Source organism: Rhinolophus sinicus, chromosome 14 (genome assembly GCF_057876585.1).
Source record: "Rhinolophus sinicus isolate RSI-liver-muscle chromosome 14, RSI-T2T, whole genome shotgun sequence".
NCBI classification, from domain to species: Eukaryota; Metazoa; Chordata; class Mammalia; order Chiroptera; family Rhinolophidae; genus Rhinolophus; species Rhinolophus sinicus.
The window spans coordinates 136560125-136575009 of NC_142514.1; the positions used below are offsets into that span (position 1 = coordinate 136560125).

Genomic DNA, 14885 nt, shown 5'->3' on the forward strand with positions numbered 1-14885 from the left:
TTTCCTTATATAGCTTTTCTCTCTCCATAATTTGGCACAGGAATGCTTTTTAGTGCTGAATGTTTTCTTTTTCTGCTGGTCTCTTCTCACAGCAGTACTGGCCTTTCACCTGGTTTTGTATCTTATTTTAGAAATGGCCTTGTTCTCAGATCTTATTTTAAATGTTGGTTGGTTCAAGCCTTGCTGCAAATGGCTTTCATATCTGTGAAAGACAGAGAAAAATAAAAAAATCAACAAAAATTAAAATAAGAGTGATTTTACACGGACCTAGGAAGAAAATCCTTACAAAGATACTAGAAATTAATGTGAATCTGCCCTCATCTTTTACTCATGGAAGAATTTGAAGACCAAAAAGGCTCTGTGACTTACTAAAGGTTACAAAACATTGATGAAAATTTATCATTCTCATAATTTACATGAAGAGAATTTATAGAGAGCTGCAACTTTAGCATATAAAACAAATAAGCTATTTGTAAGGAAGAGAAATATGCCAAACTACTCACCCTGGTTATCTCTGAGGGGTGTGCGGTGGGGTGGGTGTATTACAAATTTTTCTTTCTAATTTTCTGGGTTTGTCAATGTTCAGTTCTGAGCGTCATTATTTTAATATAATTAAGGCTGTGACCATTAGAGTGAGATCTGGATTTGAAGCTGGCCTTCCCACTTACCGGGTAGAGATTCAATGAATTTTGGGAAAGCTTCTTAACCTCTCTGAACTTAACAATAGTTTACTGAGTTAACTCTAAGGTTCCTACATCTGATGTCTGGCCTGCGAGGAGCCCTTACATGGCAGCTGCTGTCACTGTTGCTACTGCTATCACTGCTTTTATAACAGAACACAGGGCCCTAACATAGGTCATCGTTATTGAATGATTTAAACATTCATCTCCTGGAAGACTAGATGCTGAGTGAGGCAATTTTTCAACATAGCTTCCACCTCATTTTATCTTTGTTAATTCAGAGGCAGGAAGCCCATGGCCATCAGTGTTTGCATACCCTAGTAGAGTAATACTTAACTCTTGGGTACCTCAGTCAGAGCCTGGTCCTTACCATAATTAAAATAAAAATCCCTGATCCTCTTCTGTATTTTCTACTAGAAAGCTTAGCCTGCATTGCTAGGGAAAATCATTAACCCTTGTTAAATAAAACATCGCTGTTGTCTTGGAGTGTCCAACATAGAATCATTATGTGAGAAGCAGATGCCCTTGTGACTTGAATTTGTAGTTCTTTCAGACACCACTGTTTTCTCTGTACCTGGTACCGTAATAAGAATGACATATCTCTTTTGAGCAGCAATACCATTGGCTTTCCCTGTATTTCAGGAAGATAACTGCTCATTTCTTGTAAATCTCCCTCAGAGCCCCCAAAGTAAATTTCAGCTAGGCCATCTCATTTCTATTTACGCCCTGGAAAATCCCAATAAAATATCCTTTATTGTTAGTGAACATCTGTATATACAATTTCTTGTGATGCAGTACCAGAAAGAAAAGTCATTTTATGTATTTCGATATACTATTGCCAACCTCCCTAGAATTTGCATAGTCACAGATTGGAAATTCAAGGCCTTGTCATTTTTTAATTTATTGTTTGGGACAGGCCTAGATGGTTTGACCCATTTTAGATACTGAGTAACTGCCACAGGAAACAGTGCGAGTATTTTTATGTGCATTATTTTTACTGTTACTGTTTGTGAGGATGTTGTGCTTTTTCAGTTTACGACTGAGGAAGCCTGTCATCGTCATTAGCACTCATTCATTCCACAGGAGCACCTGCTTTATCTTAGGCGCTGGAGATGTAAATATGAATAAAACATGATTCCTGCTCTGGAAAATTTCATCGTCTATTGGAGAAGAAAGATACTGAGATACATCATTACATTTCAAAGTGATACATTCTGTATAAGAAATATATGAACAAAGGATTATAGTCACATAAAGGAGGGAACAAGAAATTGGGAGATGTATGCTAAGCTTACAAAGAGAAAGTGACATTTCAGCCAAGTCTTGAAGGATAGATGGGAATTCACCATTTAGAGAGAGAGGAGCAAGGGATGGGCATTACAGAGTAGGGAACGGCCTATGCAAAGGCCCAACAGCAGGCGGGCATGTGTGAGGAGAATGTCTTCGGTGCAGCTGGAGGAGACGCTTTGTGAAGGAAACTCCAGTCAAAGTTTGGCGTTTGAATTTTATCCTTTGAACAATGGGGAATCATTAAAGATTTTAAAATTACTGACTGATATAATCAGATTTGAGTTTGAAAATATGTAGTATTTTGGGTCTGGTGGTGGACACCAGTTGAAAAGCTGTTGTAGTTTTCCAAGCTAGACACAGGAGTTAGGCTTAGTACCTGTGGAGATAAGAAAAGTCTCTAGCTTTGAGAGAACTTTCCTAGGTGTAAACAGTATAGTTTTGTGCTCAATATGATACAGGAAATGTGGTCAGTGGGGGAGAGGGGAGGGAATCTGGTTTGGGTGACTAGGTGGATTAACTGAGGAGAACAGAGCTGGGGAAAATGTAGAGGAAAAGCAAGATTGTTATTTTTGGTTTTTGTTTTGGGGAATGGGGCAAGAATTTTCATTTTCTACAAGGTAGGTTCTTGGTTTTCAGGAACGTTCTAGTAAGCAAGTCTGCATCTGAATCTTGGGAGTGAGGTTACCATAGTAATATTTGAGTTCTTACTGTTTATTTTTCCATGAGAAACTAAGGTTCTCAGAGGTTAACTGATTGTGGTCTCAGGAAAGTGGCTGTAGAACGAAAACATTTATTCCTAAGCTACTTACCAAGTAGGCCTTAACTGAAACAGCCTTTGGAAAGAAAAAACAAATCTTTTGATTTCCACTATAATCATTTTACTGTTTCATTTCCCAGAATATCTTTACTTAAAAAGAATCTTTTTTAAAAAGGCAACTGGTATGTATATCCACAATCCGTCTATTTTCTGCACATGTGTTCTGATATTAATGTTGTCTGACTGATGACAGACAGATGAAGAGTGTTAAGGACGATGGCTAAGGAATGCCTAACCTCCTCTTTTGTTCTAGTACAACCTTAAAATTCAAAGATTAGATAGTCCTCAAGAAATAGGTTTGCTCTAACTTCAGTTGTTGCCCTGTTTCCATATGAGAGAAGATGTAGTGTCCACTTCTGCAGGAATTTAAAAGTAAATTGTTTTCCCATTTGGATTGCTGAGCTATAGTCTTTTCTGAAAACAGGGAATAAAGTTGACAATTTTTCAAAATCCATCCTAACTCCCAAATTTCAGGGTTCTTTCAGCATTAATTTGAACACTTGGGTGGTTGTGAGGGACTTGGGTAGGCTTTGAACAAGACAAATTACCATACATGTCTGATATTCTTTTCTCACATATTTAAAAAATACTTAGCACACCTTATCCACATGAAATTCTGGTTTTAACTGTTACTATCTCAGTTCTCTGTGTGGCTTTTTGGGCTGTGGCAATTTTTTCCTTTACTTTGTTCTGGATTGCTGTGAAATGTAGTTGCCTGCTGTTTGCGGCAGCTGCAGCAGAGTTCACCCAGAAGTGGTTATAATTCTATATTTAGTAAGCCATAGGGTTTGTAAAGCATTTGCACATTCCTTCAAGATAAAACAGTTTCTATAAATGTAACATTTTTAATGAAACTAGTATTATCACCCTTTAGAGAAATACAGCAGCTAATATGTGTGGATTTGTGGACAAGACAGAGGCACAAAACTTTTTTTTTTTCTTTAAGAGCTCACTGAATATTTTAAAACTTAATATTAATCATGTGAATCCTATATTTATACTCTTAATTTCCAATTGCAGAGCTTTTACTCGAGTGTTTACCTTTGGTCCAACATTTCGAGCAGAGAATTCTCAGAGCCGGAGACACCTGGCAGAGTTTTATATGGTAGAAGCAGAGATGTCCTTTATTGAAAGCCTTCAAGATCTCATGCAGGTAGGTATGCAAGTTTTAAAATAATTTCTAAACGTCAGGCATCTGTAACATTAAAATGCTTCTGTATATGTTTTTACCTGAGACATCTGTACATTATAGGTGTTCACAGAATGAAGGACATAGAGAATTACTTAATTTAATAAACATCTACTGAATGCCTTTAGTATCATAGTTTACTTAGAGTCAGACAGATTTCAGTTCATATCCCAGGTCTGCCATTAACTTTGTCGTGGTGCTACCTTGGTGATCTTTGGCTTCCTCACCTGTAAAATGAGGACAATAGCACCTATTTTATAAGGTTGTTGTGAGGAGTAAATGAAAAAATATATGTAATGTAAAGCACCTAGGATGGGGTCTACACATAGGAGGCTCAGTAAATAGCAGCTCCTGTGATTTGCTAGGTAAATAAATAAAATGTCTCCATGGTTAGAGAAACAGCTACATAGCTGTATTAGAAAGCATGCACAGGAGCTGTCAGAGCTTTGTTTGGGGGTCAAGGGATATGGCTGGAGAGGCAGTCCAGAGTCAGATCATGAAAGAAAGACTTTGTATTTAAATGCTGCCATACTAAGGAGTTTGAATGTAATTCAAAGGGTAAAGGAGAAAGCATTATCAGTGGGAAAGGCCATGGTCAGAGTTATATTTTAGAAAAGTCTCTCTAGCAGCAATATGAAGAATGATTTAGAGGGAGATAAAAAAATAGGGCTGGGACCCCTTGTAGGAGGCTGTGGACGTATTCCAGATGGAGCACAAAGGCTCCAGAGTTATATGCAATGGGATTTGATTCTTAGCTCTAACATTTACTTGCTGTGTGACCTTAGACAATGGACTTAATTTTTCTGAGCCTCAGTTTCCCCATCTGTAAAATGAGAATAAGTCCTGCATCATAGAGTAGACAGGTAATATACATGTACATAAGGTACTTAGCACATAATTCATGGCACTTAGTAAGTAACCTGAAATCGTTAACTATTATTATTATGAATTATGGATATTATGGATAGAGATCCAGTGACATTTTGGTTAATATCTTAGTTTGGATTTGTAATTACAAAATGGTTATTTTAGCAATTTTCATCAATTCTCACTTCTATTCATTTATATGTCTTTCTATTCTTATTTCCCCAGTAAATGTCCCAATTCCACTTAAAACAAATACCACGTATACCACCAAAAAGAATGGGCTATTTTATTATCCTGTCTTAGGTTGGATTTAGAGTTTGTTTAGAAACAACAACTCTAAAGCAGAGATTTGCATGCATGGGCTAATTGGGGAATGTTTGAGAACGACACATGTAAGGAAAGGAAGGAAGCAGCAGTGGGCAGAGGGAAACGTCGAACTGTGATGCATTTACTAATGGAGGCCTTCTCCAATCCCATGAGAAACTTTGGAGCTAGAGCGGTCCATAGTTGTCCCATGTGAAGGTGAAGGAGTGGGCTTCTGTGCCTCACCGCCCCCATCAGCCAGTCATTACCTGTGGGCCAGCCTTGGGAAAAGACGTAACCTTGAGTCAGACAGCACTGTTGGTCTGGACGGTTCAAGAGAGACTCGGCTGTGGACCATCAGTGGTTACATTCCCAGCGGGTAAAACTCTTGGTCCTGATGGGGTGTTCTGGCCACACACCACAGCTCCACTTCCATCCCCTTTAACATCTCCCACTGATTGTTCCAGATCAGTGTCCCCTAGGGGACATTTTTGGTTGTCCCTAATAAGGAGTGAGTGGTTGCTAATGGCATCCAGTGGGTAAAGGCTAGGGGTGCTTTTCAACATCCGATAATGCACAGCACCTTCCCCCCAACCAAGAGTTATCTGCCAAAAATGTCAATAGTAATACTGTGGAATAACCCTTTTCTAGATTGTAGGGATTCAGGATCTGAGCCTTACAAGGAGTCAGTAAAATTCCTTAAGGAGCTTTCACTTTGAGTCTACCACCCGATTCTGTATTATTCTTTCAGGCCAAGAGAGTGTTGTAAGGAACAGCACCACACTTTTTACCCCCATTTATGCCTTGACCCTGTCTCACCTGACCCAACATAGATACCAGAGAGAAGTTACAAAGACAATACATAAATTGTTAGAATTTACTAAATATTATCATCTTTGCTCTATAATTATATATTCTATAATTAAATAATTCTTACGTAGTTGGTACTCTACTGAGTGGTACTCAGGGCATACACTGTTGAATGATTTAATTAATTGAAATACAAGCTTATCTCCTAAAGATGAAAAGAAAACGCCTGCTCCCCCAAAGGTAATCTCCTGCTTCTCTTAAATTTTCTCCTTTTATAAATTACATTCTATGGAAAGTATTATCTTGATGAAGAGATGTCTGTTAAATATTAAATCAAAATATTATAACAAGGAGTCCAGCTCTTGAATCCGTGGGGGGAGGTAAGATGTACTTGGGAGTGGGTCGGCAAGGTCATCGGACCAGGAGAGCTGGGACTCCTGCGCACCCCCAGGGGGCTGCGATCATGTTTACTAATAACAACAACAAAGAAGCACACGCAATAATATTATAACAAAGTATTTTTCCCCTCATGAGGTATAGTAATTAAATATTACTATTTTAGTGCCATTGAGTAATATATTTTTTAAAATATCTGAGGGTTATACTAACCTTTCAGTTAAGTTTCTTTTTTTTCTTCAACAGTATAGATAGAGCATAGTCTGAAAGTCAAGGTTAGGGAAGCCAATGATTTACTTCTTCAAATGAAAATTTACTGCTCATGAAAGACACCGATTTAACAGCTCCAGTGAACAAAGTCTTCATTTTACAAATAGGTGTATTGTGTTCCTCAAAAGTGCAGGCGTATTATCTAATCTACCTGTTCTTTTTCTTCCCAATATGCACAGGCTTGTTTTTCAATGATTGAGGATATGGCCCTTTATAAATCATTCAGTTACTTAGTGATTTCTTTATCTCACTGCTAAATTGAAGGTGATGTAGTCTCAAGGTAAAAGATACTTAGCCTCCTTTTGCTTTTCTATCAAGTTATTCCTTCTGTTTTATACACACACACTCACACAATATACATACATACACACACACACACATATATATATATATATGTGTGTGTGTGTGTGTGTGTGTGTGTGTGTGTAAAATATGTAAATATAAATATATCTGTTTGTCACTTGGTAATTAACTACTTTCTTATATCTGATCATATTAAATTATTTTAGTAGACGCTTATTCCCCCCACTGTGTTTGCAGCCTTAATAGGGTATACCAGTGATGCAAGAGAAGAAAGGAAAATGCCTTCCTCTGAGGCAGCTTGTACTTAATAAGTGTATCTTTATGAGTACAACATTTGGGGGGCCTAATATGGTCTCATTGACTTCAAACCAAAAATTTGTTTTTATTAAAAATATTTTAGAAATATTTTTCATTCCAATCACCTTTTTCTTTTACGAACAAGTTTTTCCCATGAAACTTCTATGGACACTCCTGGTAGAATGAATTCTTACATCCTGATTTGTGTTGTACAATGATTTGTTATTTTTGCTTTATGCTTTAACAATGCAAAAACGTATATATTTAGATGTAGTCTATATCTCATTACTTATCTAATTTTAAAGTTTACTTTCATTTACCAATGACTGAATGAAGCACTTTCCTCAGTGTCTCACTCTTCACAACTAATATTTGTTGTGTGCGTCTGTGAGCCGGGTTCTAAGCTATGTCTTCTACATGGATTATCTCATTTAATTCTCACAACAATCCTGTAAACTAGGTACTTGTATTGTTGTGATTCTGTGAGTATATTGAAATTGAGAGGCATAAATCAATTTTAGCTGTTTATTTGATATCTCACTTCAATACCAGTATTGAAACTGTTAACAAAAATTCAAGCATTTTGCTTTCTCTTTTTACCTGTCTGAGAAGAAGTTGCAGTGCTTCCTCTAATCAATCGGGAAAACTGAACTAACTTGCTATAGGATATTCAGAAATTAAGAGGCCTGTGGATTTATGGTTGCTAAAACCTGGAGAGCAGTTCTTACAAGACCCTAAACAAGTTTTTCATATAAAGTAGCTTATTTGTCAGGCGATTCTGTGTCATTTCTCACAGGTAATGGAGGAGCTCTTCAAGTCTGCAACAATGATGGTTCTCTCAAGTTGTCCTGAAGATGTTGAACTTTGTCACAAATTTATAGCTCCTGGCCAAAAGGTAATTAGTTTGTGGATAAAGCCTAGTACACTACTCTTTAAATATGTTAATTGCATATAATGAATATAATTACATTTAATAATAAATTTTCTTTTTTTCTTACCAAGGACAGATTAGAACATATGCTAAAAAACAACTTTTTAATGTAAGTAGATATTATATTTTCTCTGAACTTTATTCATACTTTATCATCTTATTTATCACACTGTATTAAATTTTTTTTGTTATATATCTGCTTATTATACTCCCTAGACTCAAGGAATGGCCATGATTTAATTATTTTTATAGCTCTTCTGTCTGGTTCATAGTTGATAATCAATGTTTCATGAATAAATAAAAATGAGTAAATTATAACAAGATAAATGAACATTGTAGTTATTAACTGTATTAATTCAATTCAAGCTAATACTAACTTTAGCAATCAAAACTTAGGTTGATCAAAAAACAAAACTTAAAATTCATACATATAATATCTGCCTCTCAGTTTTTCTGTTTCAGTCTTCTTCTTCTTTACCTTCACTTGCTAAAACCTGATAGTATATTCTAAACTGGGTTATTTTATTTTTTGGCCACTTTTGTTAAACCTAAAAATCTGTGTTTTAGGTATAGCCTATACATTATTGCTTCATTTCCACTATAATTCTGTTCAGGTAGTACTTGATATTGGACTGGTTGTTTATTCCACCAACAAATTAATCAGATAGGCATATAAGACAATGTTCAGTGTATTTACAGCGTGTGTAGGAAGTAAGTTTGATACTCAGAAGAGTAGAAAATTGTTTCTAAAAATAAGTTATCATTCTTCACTTGCAGTCTTTAGGTTTAGGAAGGTTTTGTTCTAATAAAGAATTCAACCTGTCCTTGAGGTATGGAATACGGAAAACTTGGCAGATTGACTGAGCTAGGAATTTTGGGTGTCAGCCCAGACCTTCAGGCTGCAAGTTAAAAGTGATGTGTCGTTGAGCCTGAATGAATAGCAAGGCAGCAGAGGTGGGATCAGAAAAGAAGGAAATAGTCAAGAGCCCTGTGATAGAGAAGACTCAAAAGGCAGTGAAGTACAAGTGAAGGCTTTTGAGGTATTTTTCTTTCACTTAAATGTGTATTGAATACTTACTATGTGCCAGATGTTTTTCTAGACTCTAAATACTTAAGGCAGTGAATAAAGCAGATAAAATCCCCTGCCTTCTTTGAGCTTACATTTCTGGTGAAGGTAACAGTAATAGCCAAGAAACAAAGTAAGTAAGTAAAACATGTAGTCCATGAGAATAAATAATACTAAGGGGTAAAAAAATCCCAGAGAAGAGAAAGTAGATAAGAAAAGACAAAAGAAGAGTGAGGAGGTAGAAATTTTAGCTAGTATAGCAGGGAAGATCGCACTGAGATGAATTTTGAGTGAAGCTCTAAAGGCAGTAAAAGAACTAGTTATATGGATATGTGAGAAAAGACACTCCAGGAAGAGGGAATAGCAAGTACGAAGGCCCTCGGCTGGATCAGACCTTATGTGTGCAAGTAACAGTGAGGAGTGGATAAGGGGAGAAGATAATAGAAGATAAAGTAAGAAAGAAGGATGGAAGTGAGAAGATCATTTGGGGCCCTGTATGTCACCATGAAGAGTTTGGGTTTTCACTTGGATGTGGTGGGGAAGCCATTGAAGGGTTCTCAGCAGAGGGCTGGCAAGATCTGAACTGGACTTAACAGGATCACTCTTGCCGCTTGTTGAGAATAAGCTGTTGTAGGACAAGAGTGAGAGCAGAAAACCAGTCGTCTGGGTGAGAGGAAGTGGTGGTTTGGACCGTGTTTTAATCAGGGTTCTCCAGAGAAACAAGACCAACAAGGTGTATGTATAGAAAGATTTATTTTAAGGAATTAGCTCACCCAATTATGGAGGCTTGGCGAGTTCCAGATCTGATGGTCCAGCAGGCTGGAGATGCAGGGAGAAGCTGCAGTTCAAGTTGAAAGGCACTCTGGGGGCAGAATTCCTTCTTGGGGGAGGCCAGTATTTGTTCTGTTAAGGCCTCCAACTGATTAGATGTGGCCCACCCACATTATGGAGAATAATCTGCTTCACTGTTAAGCTCATTCAAAAAACACCTTTACAGAAATATCTTGACTAATGTCTGATTCAGTATCTAGGTAGCCCAGCCAAGTTGACACATAAAAACTAGGATAGTGGCAATGGAAAGAGAGAGAAGTTGTCCTATTCTGGATATACCAGAGGTGCCCAAAAACTGTATACACATTTTAAGAGATGTTATCTATGTACTACTTTTCAAAGTTGAATTGAATTACGTAGCAGTGTGTAGTATGATGTTCACTTAAAAGATGGCGTTAACCAAGTGAATGCTAGCGTCATTCATTGTATTACAATTTTAATAGTTTTTTCCTTTCTTAAAATGTGTATACATATTTTTGGCACCTTTATTTTGAAGAAAGAACAAACAGGATTTGCTGAGAGTGAAAAAGAGCGAGAAGAAGAATCAAGGGTCAGTGCTTTAGTTTTATACAACTATAAAAATTGATTTGCCGTATATATACACAATGGAATACTATTCGGCGGTAAGAAAAGGTGAAATAGGACCATTTGTGACAACATGGATGGATCTTGAGAATATAATGCTAAGCAAAATAAGTCAGACAGAAAAAGCAGAGAACCATATGATTTCACTGATATGTGGTATATAAACCAAAAACAACAAAAGAACAAGACAAACAAATGAGAAACAGAAACTCATAGACACAGACAATAGTTTAGTGGTTACCAGAGGGTAAGGGGGGAGGGGGGTGGGAGATGAGGGTAAGGGGGATCGAATATATGGTGATGGAAGGAGAACTGACTCTGGGTGGTGAACACACAATGGGATTTATAGATGATGTAATAGAGAATTGTACACCTCAAATCTATGTAATTTTACTAACAATTGTCACCCCAATAAACTGAAAAAAAATTTAAAAAATAAAAGAATTGAGTTGCCACTAGCTGAAATTGGGAGAGTCATAAGAGTACCAGGGGGCTGGGAGGAGAGGGGCATGTTATCAAGGTCATCATCATCAGGTATCATGTTATGATCGAGAAGCTTTTCAGACATCTAGTTGTAGATGTTGGGTAGGCAGTTTGAGTGTACAGATCAGGAATTCACAGGAGAGTTCTGGACATAAGCATATTGATAAAAGTAGTCATTAGGTAGATAAGGAAAGAAGTAATTTGGGCATCCCAAGGAATCTGTGCTGGTGACAGAAAACCAGGGAGAAGATCTTAAGAGAATTTATGTAGCTCCTATCTTATGAATTAGATCTTAGATGGTTGAAAAAATAGCTACCATTTATTGAATGTTTCCTATGTGCCAGACAGTGATAAACTTTATATACATTAGTGATTCATTTTGTCTTCACAACTCTGTAAGTAGTTATTGTTGCCATTTTATAGACGAAGAATCAACTCAAAGAGATTAGCTGAGTAAAAGATAAAATGGGGATTCCGATTCATATTCATCTGATTTCAAAGCTGAGACTTTCAACCACTATACTTTAGGTATTTGAAAGGGCACTGGAATTAATGCGAGAGTCATTGTAGCTCCCCCACTGTCCTTAAGACTCTTATATATCGCTTAACTGTTGTGCTTTGGAGTCCATGTCTGTAAAATACTGAGGTTGGGAAATGGCCTCGTGGGCTGTGCCATGTCAGTCTTTGCCATCACCATCTTCCATGCCACACAGCACAAATCATAGTTGAGGTTTAAATTTATATGTGTGGTTATTTGTTTAGTGTCTGTCACCTCCATGTGGTTAGAGACTTGTTTCTTTTGCTTACTATTATACTCCTGTTGCTTAGCACAGTGCCTCTAACAGGAACTCAGTAAATATTTATTGAATAACTGAGTGATTGAATAAATGACATTTGAGTAACCATGAGAGTAAGCGTCTCCTTTACACTAGGTCCTCCCCCTGAGGTTTCCTATTAACTCATATCACCATTTACATTAGACACTGAGTGTAATGATCTGTGATTCAGAGGACCTGGATTCTCATCCTGGCTCTACCACTTATTAGCTATTAATGAATGAACCAATATTTTTCAACAAGTATTTATTGACTACCTACTGTGAGTTAGGCACTGTGCTAGTCATTGAGGATTTGGAAGTGAAAATAAGCATGGATTGGTCCTGTTACGGAATTTAAAATCTAGAGAAAAAGGTGAATCATTCAGTATTTGCATGAATAATTACAACTGTGAACATGATTAATAGTAAATCTTTAACCTTTCTGAACTTCAGTTTTCTCATCTATAAAATGGTAACTTGTCTGTCTTATATTGTTGAAAGGATCAAATTATCATACTGCTTAAGCAGTACGTCAGATGAGATAACTTGGAAACACTGCTGCTACAAAACATATGAAAAAGCTAGTTAAAATATTATGAAATCCTTTTAAATGCATTGTTGAGTTCACTAGAAAGTAAGAGAAGTTCTAGGAGTTAGAAATGAAAAGGGAACTGAACACCAGAGAGGCATACATAAATGACATGATGCTGAGTGTTTTCAAGGAGGAGGTACAGGAGATGGAGAGGGGTTTGCCAGGCTTTGAAACCAGAGTTTTTTGACAGTCATGAGAGGACATGAGAGTCGACCTAAGCAGGATTAGAATCGAGCTATTCCCCCAAATACACACTCGTGCGTGCGCACACACTGTACCATATGACTTGTAGTGTTTTGAATAAATAGACTTCAGTGTATTCTTGACTAGTGACAATTGTTTTATATAAAATATTATTTAAAGGATTTGTGTAGTCATTGAATTTAGCCTTTATCAAGCAGAAATAGAATTCAGTTATTTTACATTTCCTGTATAGTATTAAAGTTTTTAAAATACAGAGTACTTACCTTTTTATTTGCTCTTCATTTATCTGTGTGAATTTGAGGCAAGGAATGCTAATAATGATCTCTGGCATAGCAGTTTTACTCTAACAGCTTTAGAATAATCTTCTTTCATCAACAGTAAAAAATTTGAAATATGAATGTATTCAGTTTAATACTGTATCATGCAATTTTACAGTGTCTTCTTTCCTCAAAGCACTTTGGAAATAGTTTCTAGTAAAGAGAAGAAATATTATTCTCTATACATATCAAGAAAAATTACCAGAGTTGATGAAGGCCATTAAGGATATCCAGTGTCAGGACTGTAATTTGAACTGGAAAGCTGTGCCTTAACTTAAAGTGCAAGCGGTGTAGGGAAGAAGATCCAGAATAACAAGAGATGTTTAGACGTGGGAGCCGTTTTTTCTTAACATACCAGTAACATAATCAATGGCACAAAATCCTTGTGCTTTCCATTTTGATTGCTCTTATATTTCTCAGTGTAATGAGTAGATCATATCAAGTAATGATGGAATAGAACAATAGACTGTTTAAGCAGAAAAGAACGTTAGGCAATATAGTCCAATCGCCTTATTTTTCAAGTGCAAACACTTAATTTTTTAATGTTTATGTAGCACATTACAAAAATTTATAAAATGCCTCCATTAAGGTGAAGTGATTTACGTAGCTAGTAAGTGGTAGTAGAGTCAGATGGAGAACCACGAGCCCATTATCTTTTGTTTTGATTGAACATACGAAACTCCAGGCCGTTTAGGCATTATGTCAGCAGTTAAAAACTTAGACCCTGGAGTCAGCACATCAGCATTCACTACTTACATGAGAGATTTTGGCAAGGTAACTGGTCCTCTTCCAGCTTCAGTTTCCCTCCTGTAAAATGCTCATTTAAAAGGTATTTCTACTACCAACACTGCCACCATTCTTGCCTTAGAAATTACCTGTTATTTAATACTGAATTTTAATTTGAATAGAATTTTCGGGGGCTTTATTTTGTACTATAAGACACAATTCTTTCCAGTTAGTTATTACAAGACCAGTGCTCTAGCGCCTGAGCTATGGAGCCTACCATCCAGTTAGTTATTACAGATGTAAACTTCATTGTTGCCTCAGAGAATAAGTTTGTTAGGTAAATTAGTTTTTAAGCTCAAAGTTCTTCAGAAAGTTTGTAGATTTTTGTTTTTAATCATCAAAAATACTGTTGCAGAAGACCTAGGGAAACTGACATTTTCATGTGTTATTGGTGGACATAAATTGGTGTAATGCTATAAAAAAGGAACAATATCTTTCAAAATATATAAAAACTGCAAATGTAATACCCTTTCGTCCAACAATTCTATTTTTTCATGTGCAAAATTAATATATAAGAATCATTTATAACAGCATAAAATAGGTGTATATAGTAATGATTTATAATAGCAAAAGATTGGAAGCAGCTGAAATATCTATCCATCAATAAATGACTGGTTAAACTAATTAGGATATATCCAGAAAAAGCAACATTATGTAATAATTCAAAAAACTGAAGCTTTTCATATACTGATAAGGAAAGATCTGCGATGTATATTATTGAATAAAAAATGATGTGAAAGAGTGTGTATCGTATGCTATGGCCGCCATCTATTAAAAAGGGGAAGATTGCATATTAACATTAGCTTATGGATGAATAAAAACCCTCTGGAAGGATATACAAGAAACCACTAACTGTGATTGTGTGTGAGGGGAGAAACTAGGTAGCTATGGGACAGGGATGTAAGACAGATGTATGCTCTTTTATACATCTTGATTTTTAAAAACTGTATATTTACGTACTCAAACAGTTAAAATAAATCCTTGAGTTGGCTTGCTTTAGGCATGAGCGTTTCTTACTGAGGTAACCAATGACATTTTTCCTAAATAGTCT

At 36.4% G+C, this 14885-nt stretch overlaps 1 protein-coding gene across 2 annotated transcripts in view; it reads left to right on the plus strand.

The window, feature by feature from the left end:
• Window positions 1-14885, plus strand: part of NARS2 (asparaginyl-tRNA synthetase 2, mitochondrial) — a 130919-nt gene that overhangs the window by 94704 nt on the left and 21330 nt on the right. Inside the window, exons 7-9 of one of the 2 annotated variants that reach the window (XM_019726379.3) lie at window positions 3808-3940; window positions 8019-8117; window positions 8225-8262. In XM_019726379.3, coding sequence (XP_019581938.3) covers window positions 3808-3940; window positions 8019-8117; window positions 8225-8262 — 270 coding nt within the window. The remainder of the gene's footprint in view (window positions 1-3807; window positions 3941-8018; window positions 8118-8224; window positions 8263-14885) is intronic. The other variant, XM_074335705.2, reaches the window with a different exon arrangement.